At 36.2% G+C, this 23,458-nt stretch overlaps 1 protein-coding gene across 9 annotated transcripts in view; it reads left to right on the top strand.

Moving 5' to 3' along the window:
- Positions 1 to 23,458, top strand: part of ZNF438 (zinc finger protein 438) — a 57,679-nt gene that overhangs the window by 12,714 nt on the left and 21,507 nt on the right. For 6 of the 9 annotated variants that reach the window (XM_040589527.1, XM_040589529.1, XM_040589520.1 and 3 more), the window contains 2 exons: positions 20,450 to 20,673; positions 21,953 to 22,009. In XM_040589527.1, the coding sequence (XP_040445461.1) occupies positions 21,982 to 22,009 (28 nt within the window). In that variant the 5' untranslated portion in view covers positions 20,450 to 20,673; positions 21,953 to 21,981. Of the gene's footprint in view, positions 1 to 7,831; positions 7,909 to 18,085; positions 18,158 to 20,449; positions 20,674 to 21,952; positions 22,010 to 23,458 lie in introns of those variants that run through there. The other 3 variants (XM_040589521.1, XM_040589524.1, XM_040589525.1) reach the window with 3 other exon arrangements.

The following is a 23,458-nucleotide window of genomic DNA, read 5'->3' as shown; positions in this document are numbered from 1 at the left end:
CTTTCCCTTTGTCTCCAGAATGAGGTCATTGGTGCTTGTCTCTTTTCAGTCTCCATCTCAGTAAAATAATAGAAAATATAATAGTTTCATATTTCATTTATATCTCCTGAAGAATGGGAGTTACAGTTACTTGTGCAGGCATAATGTCAGCAATGACTTTTTGGCCTTCTTGATTGTTGCTTCTTTACTGTACTGTGTCTGCCCTGTTTGCATACCCATGCTCGAAATTTTCATGTGCTGCTTCTGTATTTTATTCTGTCTTTTTTTTTTTTTCTCCTCTTCTCTATTTTATTTATTCAGTGATTCCACTGAGCAGGTAGCTGGGTAGACTTCAGTCATGCAGGAGTTGGTTGCATGTGTGGTGTTAGTGATGGCAAAGGCCCACCTTAGATGTGAGGGTAAGGAAAAGGAAACAGAATCCAACGGAACAGATGAGAAAAGGAAGTGTGATAGTAAAGGAAGATAGAAGGGAACATCTGAGTGACAAGGTGGAAGAAGAGAAGCTAAAGTGCTGGTATGGAGGTGCACTGCAAATATAGTACATGATGCTGCTGCTCTGATTCGTAATTTTGAGAATAACTAAAGTAGTGTGTTGTTTAAAGAAGATAATTTATTGAGTTTTTTAATCACAAAAGCATCTTTCTGTCTCATTTTCTGGGTAGATCAGATATACTCTAATACACATTTTAGGGGAGCTTATTAGTTTTGTTTATGATAATGAGAATATACCCATCATACTTGTAATAAAAAAATTAATAAAACCTGTCGTGTTTTGTTGCTATATTGCTCACATCTTGTCTGATCAGGGTTACATGCTAATACTTCACAGCGTTATCTGTTGGTAGGTATATAAAGGACTACAATATGCCTTAGTGGGGAGCTTAAAAAAAGTCTAAAAGTCCCTTGCTTCATTAAAATGGTTCCCAGGTCTGTGTAAAGAGCATGCACATATGATCACTGTTTGCTTTCCAAAATGGTACTTGAAGGCTTTGTAACCAGGTTGAACTACAGTTAAATTACTCAAATTCCCTTGTGTCCCTAGAGAATAAAATTGTTTCACCAACAAATACATAGGGTAGCTTGAGCCCATTCTGTTGAACTATAGGGTTTATTTCAGAATTTGGGAGATTCATTTTTATGGAATAGATAACTGAGAGAGTTAGCATTCTTGCTTGGATAATGCACTATTTATTTTGGAATGGAGTTTCCCATGACTAAATAAGAACAAGATGTTTGACCACCTTCTAGGGAGGAGACTGACTGGTCAGCATAAAACTAAAAGAAAAAATTCAGAAGAGACAACTGACCATTCTTACGTGGTGTTTGAAATGTTCTCGTGTTTCTTCTGGGCTTTAATTATACTGCATATACATGGCAAGAAGAAAGACCAGAGGTTTTGTTCTTTTCTTGGAAGTATAGCTTTATCACATCATTGGGAATTTATAGTCTAGTAATATATAGTGGTTTTTTCCATTCCTGCATTGTGCAATTGGTTTGTACAGCCTCATAGTTTGGCAGCCAAGAGCTTGCTTTTTCATGATTTTTTTTGGCATGAAAGGGTTACTGTTCACATTTCCTGTGTAATTCCTTCTGATCTTGCTGGGCTGTAATTACTTTCTTGATGTTAAACATTCCCAGGCTCCTATAACCTTCTAGCCTGCTTGCACTAGCCAAGTTTGTCCCAGGTGATCATGTGGGCGAACCTCCTGTTTTTAAGGATAAAAATCTCTCCTTCCTGTGTAAGATAGGCTACATACTCATTCCTTTGCTGTGCAATCCCAAGAGAAATCTTTTTTAAAATAATAAGAAGGTAACACATCGCTCTTTCAGTCAGATTTAGCAGCCAAATAGATGACAAATCAAGTGTGTGGGTTTAGAATTTGCTGAATCTTGATTGAATGACTGCAAGTTCACATTAAAGATTATTTTTTCTTAATACATTTGGAAAATAGGTTATGATATAAAAAAGGCAGATTTTGACTGTAGCTTCTTACTTTTGACCATATAATTGGCAAATCGTTTTAAGCTTGCTTGAATGTAGAACTACTTAGTTGAGCCTCCAGGTTGTTTTTTTTTTCTTTTGAATTCTTTGCAGTAGCTGCGTATCTTACAAAAACTGAGAGGATATTACTCAGTTCTCTCTTTCCCACGTAGTTCAGTTATGCTGTGTTTCTTCTGATTTTCAGCTTGTATATAAAAGCAGTAAACACAAGGTATTATTTTCTTTTTAAATAGAAGTGACTGCATACTGCTGAAAAATGTTGGCTTCAGAGGTGTGGGAACTAAAGTGTTCTGTTCTGCAAAGGCACTGGAAGGTCCTATGTGCCACTGCTCAGCTGCTCTTCAGCTTTAATCTGGGGGAGCCACCTGTAAGAATGCGAGTGAAGTTTGCTTTCCATGACCTTTATGCTGTTTTCTCACAGTGCCAAGAAAGATGCGAGATGGTGGTGGCAGGAGTTTTTTTAGGGTGTGAGGAGTGGTAATGTCCTGATACATTGACAGTGGTGTGTGGGGGTTTTTTTTGTTACTGACAGTGTCAGTACAGTACTGTACTGGAGGTTCTGTGCACCATGGGTTCAAGAAGTAGCCTGTATTTTGATACTTCAGTCAAGAGCAATCTCATTAGTTTATTATCCCATTACAGATAATTTTTTTTTTTTGGTCGTAATCCTTGTTTTATTACCTCATGCATTTAATTGGTTGCTTTGTGAAATTCTCAGGCTGCAAGTAATTGTTTTGTTTAGCTGTGGTATTGTTCTTGCAACTGAGATACTCAGAAGCCTTCCCAGTATTTGACTGACTGAAGTCTTGTGAATGCATAACTGTGTTTAAGCTCAGTGGGATTATACTTGGAAGAACATGTTGTGTAGGTAATAAATGTTAACAGTTTGAGCCCTTTTCTTAGGGTAATTCTTTTGCAATACCAATGCCTGTGCTTTATAAATAGAAGTTAGAGCAGCTGGTGTGCATGTTAACTCTGCTGCTATGCTGTTGAAGGATAGGAAAAATATATTTTAATGAAAATGTCTTTTTAGTTTGTATCAGGAAATCTTGAATTTGATGGCTTAGTTATAATTGGAATGTGGTCAGTATGCTACTCAGTTCTTAATTTAACACTCTGTCATATAATTGGGAAAATGGCTGTCAGGTATGCCTGTTTTTTTTGTTGTTGAACCCAGAGGTTCTTACCTGGGATATTACTCAACACACAGAAAATCTGGTGCTGGCATAAGGTATTTATACAGTAGTCATGTGGAAAAAAAACCCAAACACCATGAAGCACCAAGTGAGTATAGCTTAACAGACAGAAGACGATAACTGCTGATATCTTGAAATTAAATTGTCGTTTTATCACGGCCTGCATGTGGTCTCCAAGTACCTGAGATTTTGTAGGAAAGCTCATATGAAGAGGGCTTGCCTAATGCATTGAACACATTGCAACTGTTCTAGACTTCCTGTGCAATGAGGTGCAGCAGGGTAGTGCTTTAGTTAAAGCTTTTTTCAAAACAACTTACTTTTGACTTAGTTGAAAGTGAGTACAACTGTATTGAAGCCTGTTTTCCATCTAATAGGATGTACAGGTCATCTTTCCTTTCTCTTTAATTTTGTTCCTGCTTAGATGAAGACAGTGAGGAATTACAGGTTATATTGTAATTAAAGGTAACCGGTTTCAAATTTACTTTGTAAAGTGCTTAGAATGTAACTGACCTGACTCTCCATTATAAATTTCACCTTTGCAGTGGAAAATACCCTGAGTAACAGTGAGCAATGAATTTTCTTCTATGAAAAGTACATGGTTTCAAATCCTGTGCAAATTACCTCCTGCTTTTTGTGTAGAAGGCATGTTACAGGATGTAAACTGATGCTGTTGATCTTGTGTGTGTGTGCATGGTGATCTTCTGGCGGTTTAACTTAAAACTCTTTCATATTTAGATGTCTCAAATGTATGGGAGGCAAGGTGATGCATGTAGCTGTGATGCAGGGAAGAACTGGACCTAATCTGAAGTGTATGTAGTGCAGAGAAAGTAATTTTGGTTTTAACAAGTTGCTATAGAATTAAGGAATAATTTGAATTAGTGAGCTTTTAAGCTTTCAGACAATGTAGTCAACTGTATTTTTATATTCAGTTCTACAAGTTCTCTCTTTGAGAAGACATGTAAATTACTGTTATGACAAAATGCATAAATATGTCTAGGATTTGATAGTAATTAATTCATTTCACTTATCTAAGGAAAGATTAGGTGCCTCAGTTTGAAACTGGCTATAAAAAGTAACATGTAAACAAATTTAACACACATCAGGTGTAATAGCACATTTCATAGAACTGCAGACACTTTGTTTTTAAATGCAGTGGTTTCTCACTTTAAACGTTCATAAACTGAAGTTTAGTCAGAGTGCCTCTTGACGAGAGTTTTAAGGGCAATTTTTATGTCCCTGGCTTGCTTGCATGACTTGAACAAGTATTAAGCACTGCTGAAATGTTGATTAACACTCCAATATGTTGTTTACCAGTGGTGTGCAAAAAGAATGATTGACTCTTTAAGGTTTCTTGGATTTCTTGTATCCTCCATGCCATGTATCCACTGATGGGGGAATCTCTGAACACATGCTGGTTGTGCAACTGTCTTTCAGGATCTTTCTTCTAGATACTGGATTTGGCGGGCTACTTAGATAAGTTTATGACTTCAAAATAGTTTTATATTCCATGTCAGCTTTTTTGTGGACTAAATTTCATCTTTGATTCTTCTTATTTACATACACATTACATACATATATCTTTATATGTAAATGTATTAACACTGATGGTTTTATTGGAATTGGCAATAGTCTTAATTCTTAGGTAAGTATTAAGCGTGCATAATATCTTTAAATTATGGCAGTCCTTTGTAAAGTGACTATGTATGTACTGCATTTTAATTTCTTGTCTTCCTGTGTATTTATTAATGCTTACTGACATGATGTGCATATTTTTGCTATTACTTATTCTTGAATTTATTTACCTATTTTCATTCCTATTGATGTTCTATATTGATGATTTAGGGAGAAAGAGGGTTGAAAGACAGAGCAGAAATCCCAGAGATGAAGAGGGACAAGGTGTGAGGATACTATGGTAGACAGTAAGAGGTTTTAGAAATCAGTAATATCAAAGTTAATTTAAATCATTTATTTAAAAAGCATAGATGTTGGAAAGCAAAATTAGTAAGTTGAAAAAGGATGCACCAAAAGTAATATGCTCTTGTGGGTACCTATTATGGAATCGTCAAAAAATTATATTGGAAAGGACTATTGGAGGTAATCTGCTCAAATACCCAGCTTAATACAGGGCTACCTTCATAGTTAGGTGAGGTTGTCCAAGGTCTTGTTTGGTTGAGTCTGGATCACCTCCATGGAGGGATACTACACAGCCTCTGGACACCTTTTTCCAGTGTTTGACCACTTTAACTGTGAATGTTTTTTTTTTCTAATATCTTGATTTCCCACTTGGCAACTTGTCTGTATCCTCCTGTTCCTCCTCTTTTGTAGCCTGAAGGACAGTCTGCCGTCGTATTCCATACACTCTCCTGTTTTAGGCAGGTGAAGACAGCAGTGAGATTCCCACCTTAGCTTTCTCTTCCTACAGCTGAACTCCTTTTAAGTATGTCTGTGAGGAACCCAAACATGAGCACAGCCTTCTAAGTGCAGAATAGGCGGAAGTGTTCAATTCCCTCAGCTTGCTCTTGTGTATCTATGGAAACTTTTCTTGGCCTTTCACTTCCCTTGCTAGTTGCAATTCCAAATGATCTTTGGTTTGCTAATTCTATGTACGTGCCCCCAGGCAATGGTTCTGTATTCTTCCTGTTAGAGCTGCTGCTTTTTCTACCTTGTGTATGCTTCTTTTGTCTTGGAGCTCAGAGTACTGTGTTAATCTGTGTTGGCTTCTTCCAACACCTGCTGCATGTCAAAATGCTGGACCATTCTTTTACTTTGTAGAGGTTGACCCTGAATATCAACCAGTTTTCCAGAGCTCCCTTATGTTTCAAGGCGGCCCTTTCAAAGGGGTCACAGCAGCTAGCTTTCTGAATTAACAGAAATGTTTCCTCAAGTCCAGGACTGCAGTTTTGCTATTAGTCTTGATTACTTTTCTCAGGATCTTAAGATTCACCATCTACTACAGGTAAGGCTGCCACTGACTTGCACATTCCTGACCAGTTCTTTCTTTAGCTTCCCTGTCACTGTGGAAGACTGTTAAATCATGGCTGTATTTTCCCTCTCAAAACCTGTAAGCCCTCCTATAAAATACTGGCAACATACAGTAGGGTGGAATGTTGAAAAATTAGGCAATGCAGCTGTGGTTTCCTGTTCTTGGTAGGAAATAGGTTTTTTACAACACAAGTGTTAGAAGAATTAAATGCTCTTCTGCCTGTTGTTGCCTGAAAATGAAAGTATTTGGCATAAAAGTTCAAAAATGTTCTTGAAATGTTAATAGAAACACATTTCTTAGTTTGTCAAAAATGTGTATGAGGAAGAGAAGAGGAATGGAACAGTTTGTCAGACTGTGTAGTTGCTACTTGAGACAAAGATTATTATTCTGTTACACTACCCAGTCAGAATTTCTTGGTTTGAGCACTGCCTGTAAGGAGAAAAAACAGGTATCCTGAGTAAAACTGCCATCTTTCGTTTAAAAACTGAAATGGGTATTATTTATGCAGCTTAAAGTTAGATAATACTCAGCTGTCAAAACAACTGTGCATTAAAGACTTGGCACTGAAAATAGTCATTTCAGGTTAGATTACATCTACCACTATAATGAGTTACTTGGTAGACTTGCCCTGGAGCTGGTGATGTGCACAAACTTTTTGGTTTCTGAATCATACCCACTGAGAAAAAAATGATTTGTTATTTATCTGAAATAATTGAAACCAGTGCATGTGTTCCTACTTGTTAATGAATTGCAGGTGCCATTGTTTTGTTCTGGAAGGAGGAACAAGAAGATTAGGGTACTGGGGTGATAATTTTTCCACTTACACCTAATACTTAACAGTTCCTTTTTTTGTTTCTGGATGATTTATATATTTTTGAAAGTATCTCTTTTCAAAGTTCACAAAGCATGCTTTCAGCTTACACATGCTCACAGAATTTTTACTAAATAAAATAGGCAGTGATTTTTGAAGGGGAAAAAACCCTGTAAACACCCTTGCTCTTTCCAATTTATTGATGTTTACAGTAGTGTAACAAACAAGATCCCAGGTGTCTGTTATTTTTGACCATTTACAGAAAGCATGCAAGTTCAGTGATGAAAATAGCTTTTGTAGCTGTTACTGACTAGTTAAAACATTTTCTGTGCCCTGTAGATTGGCTAAGCCTGTCAGGCATGTTTTTTTCCTGCGTTTATGTTCAGTTTTACTGCCTAGTTCACCACATTTAGATACTACTATTTAGCAAATGAGGAAAAGTGGATTAAATACAGTGATAGATATGCTGGGATTTTTTTCTGTGCCAAGAGACAATGAAGCATCACATTTTTAACATTTGAGATGATGTACACCCCCCATTTTTTGAAGTTCTGTCTGTATGTTTAAGGCTTTTTAATTATATGATTTTAGATGGACAGTCATGAAAATAGAGAACTTCAAAATATATTTTACAATTTGAAAGGGATTAGGAAACAGGAATATACTGCATCTTTACTATACATGTGTTTCTCCTGTAGAAAGAATTCTGTTCTTGTCATCTGGTCTAAAAGTAGTTTTATTTTTTCTGTGTGATCAGCTAAATGTATATAAATATTGTCTAAATGTGTTACTTATTGGACGTTTCTTTTACAAGTCCTATCCAAAACTTTGCATTTCAGAAACTTAAAGCTCATTCCTCCATCTTATTAAATGAATGTGGTTTCCAGTCTGTGGATTTTCAGCATCTTTAGATACAGTAGGTATTATAGCTATTGCAGTGGACGGTTTTGCAAATACTGACAAATTATGTATGCATGTAGCCTGAGATACCAAAAAAATGAGTTACCTATTTATCTTTAAAAATAACTGTCAGGAATGGAAATACCTTTTTTTTTTAGATTAATTAAAGGACTGTCATTGCCATTACATCTTTCTATTTTAAGGTTAATTCAGTTCAGGTTTGTAGCATGGTCATTGACATTTACATGCTATGGATCATGAGGCCTGCATGCAGTAAGTGAATTCACACAGATCAGAAATATCTGTAAAAGAAAGGTAGGAAATGTCTAAGGGAGTTATCACTGTTAATTTTTCTCTCTCTGGCTCCCTTCCAGTGCTCTTAAAAAAACAAACAAAAAAAAAAAAGTGATTGGGCTGGATGAGTGAATGAATGTTTGATGCAGATGATGATGCAGGTTGTTGGCATGCACCAGTATGCATGTAAATAATAAAAAGTTTACAACACAGATCTTAAGTTATTTCACTATTAGTGAAAGGCAAATGGACTTTACAGAGAGAAAGTGAATGTGATAGAAGTAATATGCAGGGTTTTCTGCTTCACTGCAAAGGAAGCGTTCATTTTAATTTTTACAGAAATGCATTCACTAATGTTCTGTCCGTATTAAAACTCTTATCTCAGTCTTAGGGGATATCTTGTTCTTTGTCCAGACTTGTATATTTTTGCTATTTAATGCTAGTTTTTGAGAGAAAAAAAAAAATCACAGCTTTGTAATGAAAATGTTAGTGGACCCAAATAACTTGTATGTTAAAACATTTTTAATGAGCATTTTACTGGGGGACCTCTGTGAAATCTAAATTGTCACAACAAAATCTTACAGAATTTTCTGTGGTCTTGTATATTAAACATTCTGTTGTCTCCTTTAACAGTTCTCACAATTCAGAAGACAAGTAGAGTGCTATTGTGCCAGTGTTTTAACATTGGAGGATTTTTGTAGTTGTAATTCAGATCCTAGAAAGTAGTCCCTTAAAACTCATTTTGTATTGAGTCAGGGAAGGTTAGGAGAGTTCAGCCCACTGCATGTACAGGGAGTTTTGTGCTGATAAATCAAGTGGCCACTGATCAGTTTACAAAGCTTCTAAAATACTTGTTTGTGTATGTGTGTGTGTGTATATATATATATATGAGACAGTTTTCTAATGAGTAAAAGCCGTGTTATTCTGGTTAATTCTGTACAGGTTTTCTTTCTGATGCGTGTAGAATAAATAGTGCAGGTGTGTTAGGAACAAAACTTTGTGACCTAACTTTGCATATTAGGAGCCAAGAACAAATTCTGCATGCACGTATCTCCTACTTTAATCTTTAGAAGAAGAGCAAACTTTAAAAACAAGGAATACTTGAGCATAAGAATCAGACTAACTTGACAATTGCTTGCTGATTTAGATACTCCCAGAGCAATTAATCTCTTAAGAAACATGATTTGTTTGGTTAAAACAAGGTAAGAAGGGGAGTGAAATTAGCAATACAGTTTAAGGAATGGGGAGCTGTTGATGGCAAGTACTATGTGGCTTGGAGACAGTTGGTTAAGGAGGTAAAGATATTAATAAAAATCTGTGGGCAGTAGGGTACAATAGATTTCTTTAAATATAGAGGGTGTTCTTGACGGATACAAAAGCTTAGTAACGATAGAAGTCCAATAATGGCCAAGGATGATAACTTTCTGATGTGCAGGAAAAGGCATAAATATTCAATAAATATTATGTTCTGTATTCAGAAAGAGACTGGATTATGCTTTTACATCTCACCTCCTCCATCATTAGTGATGGAAAGAACATATTATTGCTGTACCAGCAACTATTAATGTTAAATGTTTTTAAATCTGCTGCACTGACACCTACAGATACTAAAAAAAAAAAAAAAGCTTTGAAGCTATATGAATTATTAATTTTGAGTTTTAACATATCATGGAACAGTGGAGAAATTCTAGAATGCTAGAGGGGAAGGGGAGCTAATGTGCCCAAATTTAGAAAGTATAATACAAGCACCTTGAGAAGGCAGATAGTAGTATGCTGTCAGTGAAGATTTAAAGAACTGCATAATTAATGCTGATCCAAATGGGCAAGTCAGACCTTGAACTGCTGCGTGTGGTTACTCTGTGGGACAGCTCTTGCACTTGCCTTCACCCTCATTGGGTTTCACACATTCCTGATAGCTCTTTCCTCCAGCCTATCTAGTTTCCCTCTGAATAGAGGTCCTGCCCTCCAGCTCCTAATTTTGTGTCAGTTGCACACATGCTAGGCATGCACTCTACTGCATTATCCAGGTCATTAATGAAGATGTTAAATGGTGTTTGCCCCAGGATTAATCCCAGAGGCAATACCACTGGTAACTGGCTGCCAGTTGAACTTTAAACCACTGATCACCACCCTCTTTTAGTCTGACAGTCCAGCTGCTTTCCCATGCACCATATCATGCACTTCCCAGTACATGTCTCACCAATTTGGCTGTGAGAAGACTATGGCAGACTGTGTCAAAGACCTTCATAAAGTCAAGACGAATGACACCCACTGCCCTCACTTTATCCACAGGACTAATCATCTCTTCACAGGAAGTATTTAGGTTAGTTGGGTATGATTTACCCTGGATAAATCTGTGCTGGCTATTCCCAGCCTCCTCCCTGTCCCTCAGCTGAAAATGGCTTCAAGGAGGCTTTGCTCCATAACCTTTCTGTGGACTGAGATTAGGCTGACTGGCCTGTGGTTCCCCTGTTCCTCTTTCTTGCCTCTCTTGAAGCTGGGTGTGCTATGTGCCATTTTCCAGTCTTTGGGTATCTCCCTTGATGCCATGACTTTTAAAAGATGCTAGAGTGCATCCTTGCTCTGACCAGCTCCCTCAGCACTCATGAATACATCCTTCTGATCCTATGGATTTGTACATGTCCGGTTGTATTATGTTACTGAACTGCATCTCATTTACTGTTGGTGACATTATGTTAGTACCTCAGCCTTTTCCATGTCTTCTGTCACCTGGTCCCCCTCTCCATTAAGCATTAGGCCCACGTTTTCCTTAGCCTTTTTTTTTTGTTGCCAGTATACTTGAAGAAGTCTTGTCACCTTTCCCATCCCTTGCTAGTTGCAACTCCAGGTGAGCTTGGCCTTTCTTACTGCTCAAGCATGCACAGAGAGAGTTGTCTCAAAATAGTTAAAATTCCACTGAAATTTAGAGACAGTGAATATGACTACCGAAGTTTGAATCTGGCCATCATGTAGGAATTTGTGCCACTATTAAAAAAGAATAGAGATTTGGTTGTTTAATTATCTTAAGTGAATTCTAACTTCAGTGTTAGAATTTGAAGACTTGACATGACTTAAGCTGTATAGGTGTCCCACGGCATGTTTTTTATGGGAAATTAATGAGAAAGTACTGTGTGTCAAACCACAAAAACCTAGTTACTTTAAAAGCTTGGTCATGCTTAATTGTTTTTCTCTTGAAGTACTAATTCAGTTTGGTCTTGCTTAGTTTGAGATTTAACTGAATGAATTAGGAATACAAATATCCTTAGGAACAGAAGGCAAAGCTGGAGGCCCGTAGAGGAAGAAGAATGTTCCCAGGGTTAGCTTAGTCTGTGCACCACAGCTGGTTGCTGGACAGTGGCCAGGAATAATTCTGACATGTTTATTTCACATTTTTTCTCTGTGAACATGTTTTGAGGACACTTCATTAAGTGTGTCCGATAGTCTTTGAAGCTCTATGCATTTAACATTTTTCAAGCAACAAACAGGGTGCTGGATACAAAAATGAAAATTATATTGGCAAGGACTATTTGCACAATGACAACAACACAAGATAAGTGAGTGAAGGCAGTTAGACTTTGATTTATTCTTTTTTGTATGTTTATCTGTGTGAGGGTTTTTGCGCTGACAGTAATAAATCCTGCAAAAAAGGTATCATTTAAGTAAATCATAGAATATGGATATACACTATGTCTTGCAAATGTTGTCCTGTTTACTGCGTGGTGAATGGCATACCAGTTTGAACAACAGCTGCTATTTTATGTTGTTTCTGGATGCTAATCAATCAAACAATGTCACCAAATCTAGATAAGTCTATGGAATGTCTTTTTCTCTCTAAATTTTACAATTGTTATTAAGAAATGTGTTTATATTAGATTGTCTGGAAAATATACTTTGTTATGTTCTGATCACTCTTAAATTATATACCAGTCACTTTGGCCCAGCAGTTCCTTTGTCGATTGGGTCAGATCTCCAGGAGCTCCCAACCAGGGAACTGGGACATTCGGTGCAGGAGAATCCATTGAAGCATTAACAGCCCTTTCCCAGAAAATGAGAGGGATGTGACTGAGCAAAGAATGTGGGTGAACAGCTGAACTTCTCTGCTGGGGTTTGTATGAAATAGTTTGGGCACAGCAGCAGTAGGGAGGGAGGAGGATGCCTCCTCTGCATGTGCTCAGCACACAGCTGGGCGATTGCTTCTCTTGCTGCGGTTATCACAAGGGTTCTACAGCTGTAGTCCACTTGGGCTGTGGAAGTTGAACTGCCCTTAATTTTGCAAGCTAAATTTGAATGTGTATTGGGAATTCTTTTTATCGACAAGTATAAAATTTATGCAGTGTTCTTTAAAATGTAAGGTACTTGCTGTGGCAGAATTTATATAAAATGTGACCTTTTCATTTTTGCACTAAGTCTGGAACTCTGTGTTTTAGGAGAGTCTTTCAGTGAGACTATGTTCTAATTTGTAAACTTAATATCTGATGATTCTTTCAGTGTAGAACTGTTTATTGTATGCTTCGGAGGCAGTAAATGTGGAAGTCATATAGGATTTCAGTTACTTACACCAGTCATTAGATTTTTATGGTTTTTTTAAGTGTGACCTGTTAAGTACATATTCCTTTCTCAACTTTGTGGTGCATAGGATCATATTTGGGAAACACAGGATATAATTCATAGTTGGGCAATGTTTTCAATGTTCAGCATCATTAAGAAAATCCAACTGTTTACATCTCTGGTTTTACAAGTATATGTGTCCTTAAAGTGTACTTTAAAAAAGCTCTCACTCATGCTGGAGCCCACCTGGACCTCTCAGCGTTTTCCTCTTGGGAGGAATTGGCCTCCCTGGGACTGGACAGGTTAAAATCACCTTTACTGGCCCTGGGACTAAGTGGCAGGACTCTAGAAGAGCGTGCTCAGAGACTTTTTAGCACTAAAGGCAAATCTCTAGAAGCACTTGATCCTTCCCTGTTTGCTAAGAATCTAAAGACAAAAGGAAGCAAAAGAGACACTGAAAGAAATAAAGATCTTGCGTTCCTGGAAGCTCAGATTTATGAGTATGCAGAAGTTCTTGGGGAACAGAGACGCCTTACTCATGAGAATGTGCAGCTTAAGCAAGCATGGACAGTGGAAGAGCGGGAGGAGGAGTAGGAAGAGCAGATCAGTGAGAGAGAAGATGAAGAAAATGAAATAATTTTTTCTATGTCTAGCTATCCAGAAGAAAAGGTCCTTAGCCCTGAAACACAGTCTAGGTTAGCAATGTTAGAGGCAGAGTTTGGGGGCAGAATCAGTGTAGCCCCAAACCCGTTGAAAAAGTTCTTAGTACAACCTCTGATTAGTTATCTGGTATATTTTTTAGTACAGGGCAATGTGCAAGGACCAGCTGTGTCTCACAACAGTTGTGAATTCTTATCCTGCAGAATGTACAGGTTATTTCTGAGTTCAGCTGAAGAAACTAGGTCTTTTTCCTTAAATGTAAGAAGCTAAATATTTCAGTGTATAATTTGTATTAAGAGCTTTTTTGGTTGAGAGAAATTAGGCCTTAGAATCTAGTTTGCTTTGATTGGTTTTAGGCATTGGGTGGCGTTAGGGTTTTTTTGACACTAATACCCTTTTTTTCTTCCTTGTTTCTTTACCTTCGGCCTTAGAAATGTATGTGTTACAGGTGAACCCCCTTGTGAGGGATGTTCTGTTAAAAGTCGTTAGTTGATAGGCGATGTGAATTTTAACATCCTGTATATATAAAAAATATAAAAAAATAAAAATATATGAGAATAAAAAAATAGTAATTTACATTAACATATACAATACTATATTGGCCTACGTCATTTATTGCTTGATCGGGCAGTTGAAGGTTTGCCTTCCCGCTATGTCCTTTATGCCATGTAATAGTAAGTTCTTTTTATTTATTTATTCATTCATTTATTTTTCTGTTCTTGAATGCTTGTTTTGCTTGAGTCTGTTAATATGACACATTGAAGTAACGTTTTTAAAATGCGGTATGTTTTTTGTATGAGGGATTTTGCTGTACAAACATTATAGATGTCAGAATGTAGCTTTCTGACTGAAAGCAGACTTCTAAAGACAAATTCTTACAGAAACAACTGTAGATGATGCTCACTTTACTTATTTAGCACCATGGCAAAATTTAGTATTACACCCAAGTTTGCAGCTGTGAAGTCAGGAATAATTCCATTATTTGAGTCAGAATTGCAAAGGCAATTCCCTTTGTGAAGTTTGGAGTGATTTTTCTTTTTGTCTTCTTGCTTTTTGTTTATGTTGACTAGCTTTCTTCTAAGTCCAATGTTAACAACATGCCCAGACTTTATGAAACTAATAAAACCCCTGTACAGAATCCTTCCTGAACGACACCGTAAGTTTTATCTGAGGGATTCAGATTAATGTCCAAATAACCCAAAATACCATAGTCAAAATAGAAGAAGTGATTAAGCGGGATTGATTGTTTTTTATTTAGTCGTTACGTAATGTAAGGGTCAGCTATGATTCTGAGAAGACTTTAGTGCCACATGTCAGACTTAAGTCAGTCAGATTGTGCAAGTAAGTGTGTCATACTCTTGTCTTAATCCTTAAATCATTAATGGAATTTCTGGGGCTGTGTTACCTGAGACATTCAAATACATTTTGATTGTGTGAGTTCTGAGGTATCAAATATCTCAAAAATATGTTAGGACTACCACATTAAGAACATAGAACACTTGCTTTCCTTTCAGCATTGCAGTCCTGGCTGGTTATTTCTGTAGTCTACATTGATAATTAACAGAATGCTAAAACTTCATTTTCACCGGAAAATTGTCATTACGCTACCAGTAATAGCTTATTCCTCAAATGTCAAAGTTGAGGAAGATGGGGAAAAAAGCAAGTAATGTACAAGGAAGGGTTTTTTTGAGTACCTTTTTAGCTAAATCTGTAGTGTGGTAAGAACATTGCAGCAGGAATTGCTGGAACCATCTGTCCTATGTACATGGACCCAATGTTTCCGTGATTTTTCAGGCTATCCTTTGTTGTCAAGTGGTAAATATAATTTGATTTTTGAAAGGCATTTGTTGAGGTTGGAGGGTTTCAAGATGCATGTGGACGAAGCCCTAAGTCCAGTGTTGACCCTGCTTTAAGCCGGGAAGTTGGATGGCATGACCTAGCACAGTCCCTGCCAACGTGAATGATTATGGGAATAGCTGCGTACACAATTGCAGATGTTTCTCTGATGCTATGAGGTTTTAATATAACTGCAATGAAATCTCTCTTTAGTATTTGTGATACTATTTATCTGGAAAGAAAGCTAATGTACTGCAGCAGATACATAATGAAAGATAAATAATGTATTCTGTCCTTATTAGACAAAAGCGGTCATTAATTATGAACAACAGTAAAATAAAAAAGTCTCACAATTTAATCAGGCATTGCAAACTAAAAATCATAATGGTGTACTGCAGTTCCACTATGAATGACATTACATATTGCTAACAGATTAAGATATATAGATTCTGTCTTATAAAACTGCATTGTTGAGAAACGTGGCAAAACTTCTGAGCAGCCTGGATCCTGGCAATAGATTAATGCTTAGTTTAGGACCAGGATAACATGGCAGGTGAGGTGGAACAGGAGTAGAAGGAATTACATAGTCTGAATTTTGAAATAAATTTTAGAGTAGTCATTGCCAAGTAAGAGTTTTAGGTGTTTCTTTTTCTGGGGTTTTGTAAAAATACTGAATTAATTTGAATTTAAATTGTAAGAACTATTAACAACATAGATTTCATGTAGTGTCTTATAAAAATTAAATGAGTAGTTTGTATTTTCCAGAATTATTGTTTCCAGCTGCCCTTAAAATCCAGAAAAAAATGTAGCAATTTGTACTGGTTCATCATTTCACAGTTACTTTCACAACAGTAAGATCCAAGACTGTATTTTAAAATCCGAAGCTTTGACCTTTTAATACAGAATAATAGCAAAAATGTCTAATACAGATGTGGAACTTATACAGGACTCCAATTTGTGGAATTCAAAACAGTACTACTGAGAAGGTATTTACTAAGGAAAACAAAATGACAATCTGTCATTTCAAATTTGAAATTTGGAAAAAAAGATGGGTTTTTTTGGCATTCTACGAATTGTCTAATGTTAGGTATAGTAGCAACTGTGCTGTGCCTTGCTCTTCTTTTTTTAGTTCTTCAGAATGGAGTTGTTTTCTCAAATGGAAAATAGTTGGGATTATTTACAGTTGTAAAAACTGCTCAACTACAATTTAATACATTTAGACTTTGTAAAATGAAGAATCCATATTGCTCCTTAACCTTCTCTTCTCCCAGGTGTACTTTGGAGAACCTTAGCTTTTATAAATTTTTTTGCAGGTTCTTGAATTTGCTCTCTTGGAGATACTTAGAGGTGTAAAACAAGAAGTACTGAGACTGTATGCTGGGTTATGTGCAATAGTAGAAAATGTGTGGAACATCCTCATTTCTTGCAGTGTGCGCGCTAGTCTTTTTTCATAGAATTGAAAAACCTTAGAAGTTAATATCAAAAGATTTATCTCCTCATGAAAAGCAATCGCTTTTCATTTGCTTTTAATTTCAAGTCAAACTTGAAGTTGCCCTGTGTTGTTTCATAAATAAGCTTTCATTATCAGCAACATGTTACTGAAAGTAGCATAGAACCTGTCGTGTAGGCACAGTTCCACTCTGACAGATGGGCATAGTGCGGGCATACCAGCCAACCATTCTATACATCACCTAACAGAGTATGAGGGGAAGAATTTTTGTCCAGGATTGCCACTGTGGCATTCAGTGCATGTAAGGCTTGAAGTTCAGGAAATGCACTTGGACTGGTCCATCTCATAGGATGACCAAAAATTTAAAAATAGCCTGGGTTTTAGGTTCTGCTGGGTTTGTACTGGGAAAAGTGACCAGCTGCAATGAGGCTTCTGTTTCTTTTTGGCTGGGTGCTGAAGTCACCTAATGGGCTCAGCCAAAAAAATTCTGCCACGGTCACACATTTCTCCCTGCTTAATTACCTAAGTGTGGAAGCATAAGCAGTATGCAATTTTTAATGTAAGAAAGCTGTTGTTTGTGACTATGTGCATTTTTCTGGATATAGAATAGGAGGATGAGGATCTGCTGATGTAAGATGGAATCCTAGTGTGAAAATATTATTTAAAACAGAAAACCTTGAGTAAGAATAAATCAGACTTTTTGTGACTAAAGATTTGGATGGTGAAATGCAGATATTTTTTTTTGCAGGTTTTTAGAAATGCAAATCAGCTATTGCTTGGTCATTGGGGTTTGGGGTTTTGCAGGGTTTTTTATTTTTTAAACAAATTGGCTTAATGCCTTGTGCTTGATTTTATAAAGTAGCCAAGCACTGCAGGCTTTTGGCAAATATACTTGCTTGAACAAATGCTTTTGTGTGTTACACTAGTCTGTCTTTGTCACTTTTACCTTCCTCAGTATTTTTGCATAGCTGCAATGTTTCAATCTTGTGTTTCAAGTCTGTCTCAGCCTTTAAATACCAATGGATTTTGCGAACTTTCCTGGAAGTTATGCTGATGTGATTCATTCATGTTTTTTGGGAAACTTGGTTTCATTTGAAATGTTTCTACATTTTGGGAAATGTTTGCATGGCACTGTCATTTACAAGATGGCACAGTATGTGAAAGAACAGGTGTGAAAAATTAAGTCAATAAAATTGCTTTTGAAATATAAATGGACATTCATGGGCTTCTGTCAGAAGAACGTCTTTTCAAAACTTTAATTTTTCTTTTTAGCTGAATGTTTTCCTTTTGAAATGAAATGATGTAATAATATTTGACTAACACTTCTCTGCATGCTTAGTTTTAGACCAAAATTCATAATTAAGCTTAATATGAAATACTAAGATTTGATTTAATGCTTTCTTCCAGTACCTGAACTAATGTTCACTACATTATAAGGTGCAGTTGCCATTGAGAAGCCTTTTTCTTTTAACAAAAGGTACCAAAAATAAATTCAGTTAGGGTCGTAGTGGTTTGATTTAATACTGTTATGATAATAAGTACTATAATTACTTTCAGATAGTTCTTTCCCAGAGGATGCGATTTTTAGTTTTGATGTCTGCTTAAAGCATGAGAATGACAGTAAAATTAATGTCATAACCTTTACAGCCTGTTTGTCATTTATTGTGTAGTATCCTAAAGGATTTTGTGTAACATCTGAAATAAATGTCTTAGTATGGACAAGCATCAAATTAGGTTAATTGGGTTCACCCGATATTCAGATTCAGTCTGTCTATCAGGACACCAATTTCATATAAAAGTCCTATGGGTATCTTTCTGTGAAAATTGCTTTTGAATTATTACATGTATGTGCTGTGCTTCATTCTGTTGTTTAAGACCAATTTGCAGTGTATTCTTTTTCCAGTTTATTTGATAGTTTTTCTTCTAGTTGGAAATCATTTATCTTTTCATTCTGTGGCAGCATAAGGAGAAGTACAGACATGATAGGGATTATTTTGTGGCATTAAGATAAATTTCACTTTTTAATTTTGTCTACTTTGCTTGAAATTCTTGTAATAGATCCCATCTTTGAGCAGTCAGCAGCAGACTTCAAGAGAACTGTTTTGAGTTCTGAAGTACTGTGCCTTGAATGATTTTATTTATTGTCCTGTGGTAGAGTTACAAACTGAGCAAGACAGATTTTAAGATTATATAGAATTTTAAAAGTTGTATCATTGGGAAGGCTCTTTGGAGAAAAAGTTATGATAATGCCAGATAGAAATAGTTGGTATCATCTTCTGTATTTGGAAAGAACCAGTATTGGACTCAAATATAACCAAAGAAGACTGTAAGAATGTTTGCCTTCTCAGTGCTCAATAAAAACAAAGGGACATCCTGAATTATTAGTGGTGTCCGACCTGAAATTTGTTCTGGATATGAGAATTTAGCTAATAATTTCTAAGGTTGGCTCTTTTTTGAACATGAACATGGTTTTTTATGGGAAGTAGTCATGACAAGCCAGATTTATAGTCAAATGAAAAAAAAATATAATTCCGCTGAGAGCAGGTATAGTTAACTTTATAGACGTTATATCCTTCAGCTTCTGTACTGTGCCTTGATTCACAATTTCAGAACTTTTTGATAAGGCTGCACTTTGTTTAGGACATGCATCAAATGTATGCAGATATTAAGTATCTGCTAATCTTGTTAGAGCATAGCTGAAAGATGTCAGAAATGAGAAAGGAACACCAATAGTTGTACTTCTAGTGAAGTTGTGGTGGGACTGGTCCTAAGAATAGACAGTGGTCAAAAAGACAGTATCACTGTTGATAATTTCGAAAACAGTGCAAAATGTAGACAGGACAAAGTTATGTGGTTTGCTTTGTGTTTGTATTCAAAGAAAACATGCTTTAATACAGTCATACATATTAATGATGGATAGAAGAATCTGAAGGGGTGATAAGAAGAATCTTGTGCTGACTTCAAAGTCTTGAGCTGTTCAGTTTCCAAAAGGGAAGGTTACTTGATTAAATATCTGCAAAAATAAAGGATGGTGAAAGGTTCTTTGGTGTAACAACAATAAAAAAAAATATTAATGAAGCTAGAAGATAAAAAGTTAATTTGAGAAATTACAAATAACACTTTTTTTTTTTTATTAGTTAACAATAGCAGATCAATATACTTGCCTGTCAAATAAGTACTGTATTTTCTAGATCAAGACCATTATCTTACTGTATTTAGGGTTGAATTCAAACCAGAAATACCTCTGCAGAATGTTTGGATTTATATGGTCCAGTTTTCTGTCCTAGTGTTAGGGTTTGTGAATGCTCAGAGGAAGATGTAGAGCTTGTATTTCCACATGATATTTTAAGAATTATTGATCTGTATCCTGAAGTCTGGTTTACTTGCTATAATTCTAAGAAGAATTAGTAACTGTAAGTGAGGCACCCTCTGAAATGATCTAATGCTTCCTACAACTGGGAGGGATCATTAAAATCTGTAAGTGACTTCTGAATATTAATTTTGAGAACTTTCATTTGAACACCATTTCTTACATTGTTTTTACAAGAATACTCATTGCTGTAACTACTTCAGTATGTTTTCAAGTGTTGGGTATTTTGAAGTGGAAAAAAATTTCTGAGTTTGATCCTGTAAAAATACCTTGTTGAGCAATACGGCCTTAAAGAAGGATGCTTTGCACTGTGGGTGACAAGTTGAAAATCCATGCTGATTCCTAGAAGTGTTTTGCAATTCCAAAATTACATCAATGTGATCTGTTCTCTTCTTGTAGGTTACGAGGGAGTTTTCTATGTGTCACCACAACATGAAACTACATGTAGATGAGCCGACATATGTTTGTATCCTGGGTCTGAGGGATCAGAGGTTGACTGCTTAAGTACCACGGACAGAGGCTCTTTGAGACAGCCTGGGATCTGCTGATACCATCGGCAAGCCTCTGCCAGGAGGTGCTGTGACATACGTCTTATTACCTATGGCTCAGCATAGAAGATACAGGTACCAAAAAGCCTCACCTGTCTGCTGTGTGAGAGGTCTCCTCACAGCAGCCACACTCAATTTCCTTTTATGCTTTGGTGTTCAACTTCCTGGAAGTGGGATTGGTTTTGGCTCTTTTGTACTTTACTGCTGCCCATAGAACCATCTCCTTCTTGGAAGATCACCGTTGCTTTTTGAGAGTCATTTGCATGATAGTAAAGAAACATGTTCAAGACTTATTTTTGTGTTCGGCAGTTGCATCAGAATTTGCCCTAACTATTTTTACGTTTGTCCAAAACCAATCCTTTAGTGCTTCATGTGCTCAGAAGGGGGCTCTTGAGTGCATGTCTGGAATATTCTTTGTGTAAGATTCTACTGGCTGTTAAGTTGGCCAGGAAAGTAAGTAAACTCCAGCTGGCTCCGCTCATGGGAAATGTTATTGATAGCACTGGTATGAAAGCCTAGATCCAAGTAAACCCCCAAGTAGTTGGAGTCCCATCTGTGTCAGTCAGTGGACTCTTCTGTTACCTTCCCAAAGCCTCCAACTGCATCAGGAGAATGATAGTTTTATACCCAGCATGACTTCTAACATGTTAGTGGTGGTCAGCCGAATGAAGTAATTATGCATCCATTCCAAAAGCTAAACCATTTTATGATAAACAAAATCTAAGTGGATAATAACGCAATTTTGTATTGTCATTGTCATATTATACTGTGTCTTTCTTACTTGACTTGAATTGTGTTTTACCAAAGCTTGAGCAACACACTCTGACTGCACTGGAAAGAAATGGCCAGCTTTTAAGTTACTGAGTAGCCACTTGATGTAATGCCATTTTATGTCAAAGATTATGCATCAGATTTTGTGATAAATACCACTGTTAAATTCAGGAGAGGTGGCAGTGTAATATTTGCTTCACAAATGCAATCGAGTATCTTCATTGTAGCATCCACGGAAGATTCTGATTGTCAGTCAGTTATATAGGATCCATACAGTCACATTTTTGAAAGAAAATGATTCCTTAACCCTACATATTGTCATATTGGAATTAATGACATGTCCTTTTTTCTGGCTTTAACAGGGGGTTTCAATTACAAAAAGCCTCAGTTAGTTGTGTGATCCAGAGAAAGGCTTGGTTTAAAAATCTGGTGGTGTTTTTGCATGAGGTATGGGCATACTGGGATCCATTCTGAAATATAATTTGGGAAAACTATTGTTGCTATTCTGGGGGTTTTTATTTATTTATTTTTAGTTTCTGAAAAGCTATCAGAACTTCTAAATATCTGTATTTCTTCTTCCCAGGAACATTGTTCTAACTATTAAAAGGCATAATGCAGAATCCTTTACCTTTTTCTGCAGGTATAGTATACTTTCTATACTTTTTTTGAGAAATAAGATACTTGTGAATCAAAACATGGAAGAAATTTCATCATCATTAATAAATCACTGTATAAATTGTCTACTATTCTACTCTAATATGTTTTTTTAAAAAAAGCCATTATACTGCCGCAGTTATCACTTTAAACAATCGCAATAGCTAAAATTATTTTCTTAAGACATTGCTAATTACTGTTACCATCTATAGTTGAAACTTGAAATGTATAAATTTGCTTCTTGTTTGATTCAGCAGAATGAAGTGTTAAGGGCTTATTACTATATTTTAGTCCTCATATAATTGAAAATCGTTGTCATATTTGACCCTCATATAACTTGGGGTCAAGTCTAATTGCAAGTTAGACTACAAGACTAGCACAAACAATAAAATAGGTATATTTCTAAATATAAACTTAGATTTTTAGATTTTAAGTGCCTTTTCTCCAGCATTTATATCCTTAAACTAACATTTTTTAACTCTATTCTTCTATGTTTTCTCTCTTCAAAAGTACTCTTTTGTTGATGTAGTTTTCAGTAGGGTTAGTGTCTTGAATTTTCCCCACCATTATTAGTAAGGATATTTGGACTGCAACTATGTATTCCCAAGCCTCTAAATCTGTAGCCATAACTTTAATTTCCTTTCCCTTTTGATCTGTGTCACAATGCTAATGTTTAAATAGGATTTTTAAACTTGAATGTCATTTTTAATGATACTTCTTAGATGTGAGTGAATGGTTGATGGATATGACATAAGCTGTAATGGACCTTTCAGAACCATTGCAGGTTGTCAGTTAAGTTTCCATTGTCAGTACTTATGTTAATTAAGGAAAGCACTATATATTACTTAACTTGAAGCCTTGAGCTTTTACTGTCATGTAAGTTTATACTTTACCTGTTTTGTGAAGACTGAGTATTTTTATGGTACTGTAATAAATCTGAGGAAGCTATTCCAGAAGGATGTCATGCAAATTGATCTTAGTTGATGAGTTCTGGGTCTAATGGGACTATTCTTTCAAGGGAGACGGTACTTACTGTTGTGTAAAGCTATCCACCTTGCAGTGTGCTCTACGTCCATAAGCTTATGACTGAAATACTTAAATTAAATTGAGGCTTTTAAGTATTACGAGTTTTCCTTTAAATAGGAATTTGACCACTGTTACAGTCAAGTGGAATGTGTTATCTTTACATTAACACCATTTCTGAATAATAAGAGGAGAATATAGACTGTGAAGCTGTTTGCAAAATTAAGACTGATGAATCCATTTGCTTTGAGTTTTTTTAAAGACTTTTTTTTTTTTCCTAAACAAAAATCCATTCCAGTCAGTAGTATCCTGTTAATCAGCTTGCACCCAGAGTGAATTTTAAGTGACATCCATGCTGTAAACTTTGGAAGGGAGGGTTCATGTTAGAAATCGTAACCAGATTGTGACAAGG

Source organism: Falco naumanni, chromosome 4 (assembly GCF_017639655.2).
Source record: "Falco naumanni isolate bFalNau1 chromosome 4, bFalNau1.pat, whole genome shotgun sequence".
In the NCBI taxonomy this organism is placed as follows: Eukaryota; Metazoa; Chordata; class Aves; order Falconiformes; family Falconidae; genus Falco; species Falco naumanni.
Note: the sequence above shows the minus strand (reverse complement) of the source record. Positions and strands in the feature narration are given on the sequence as shown.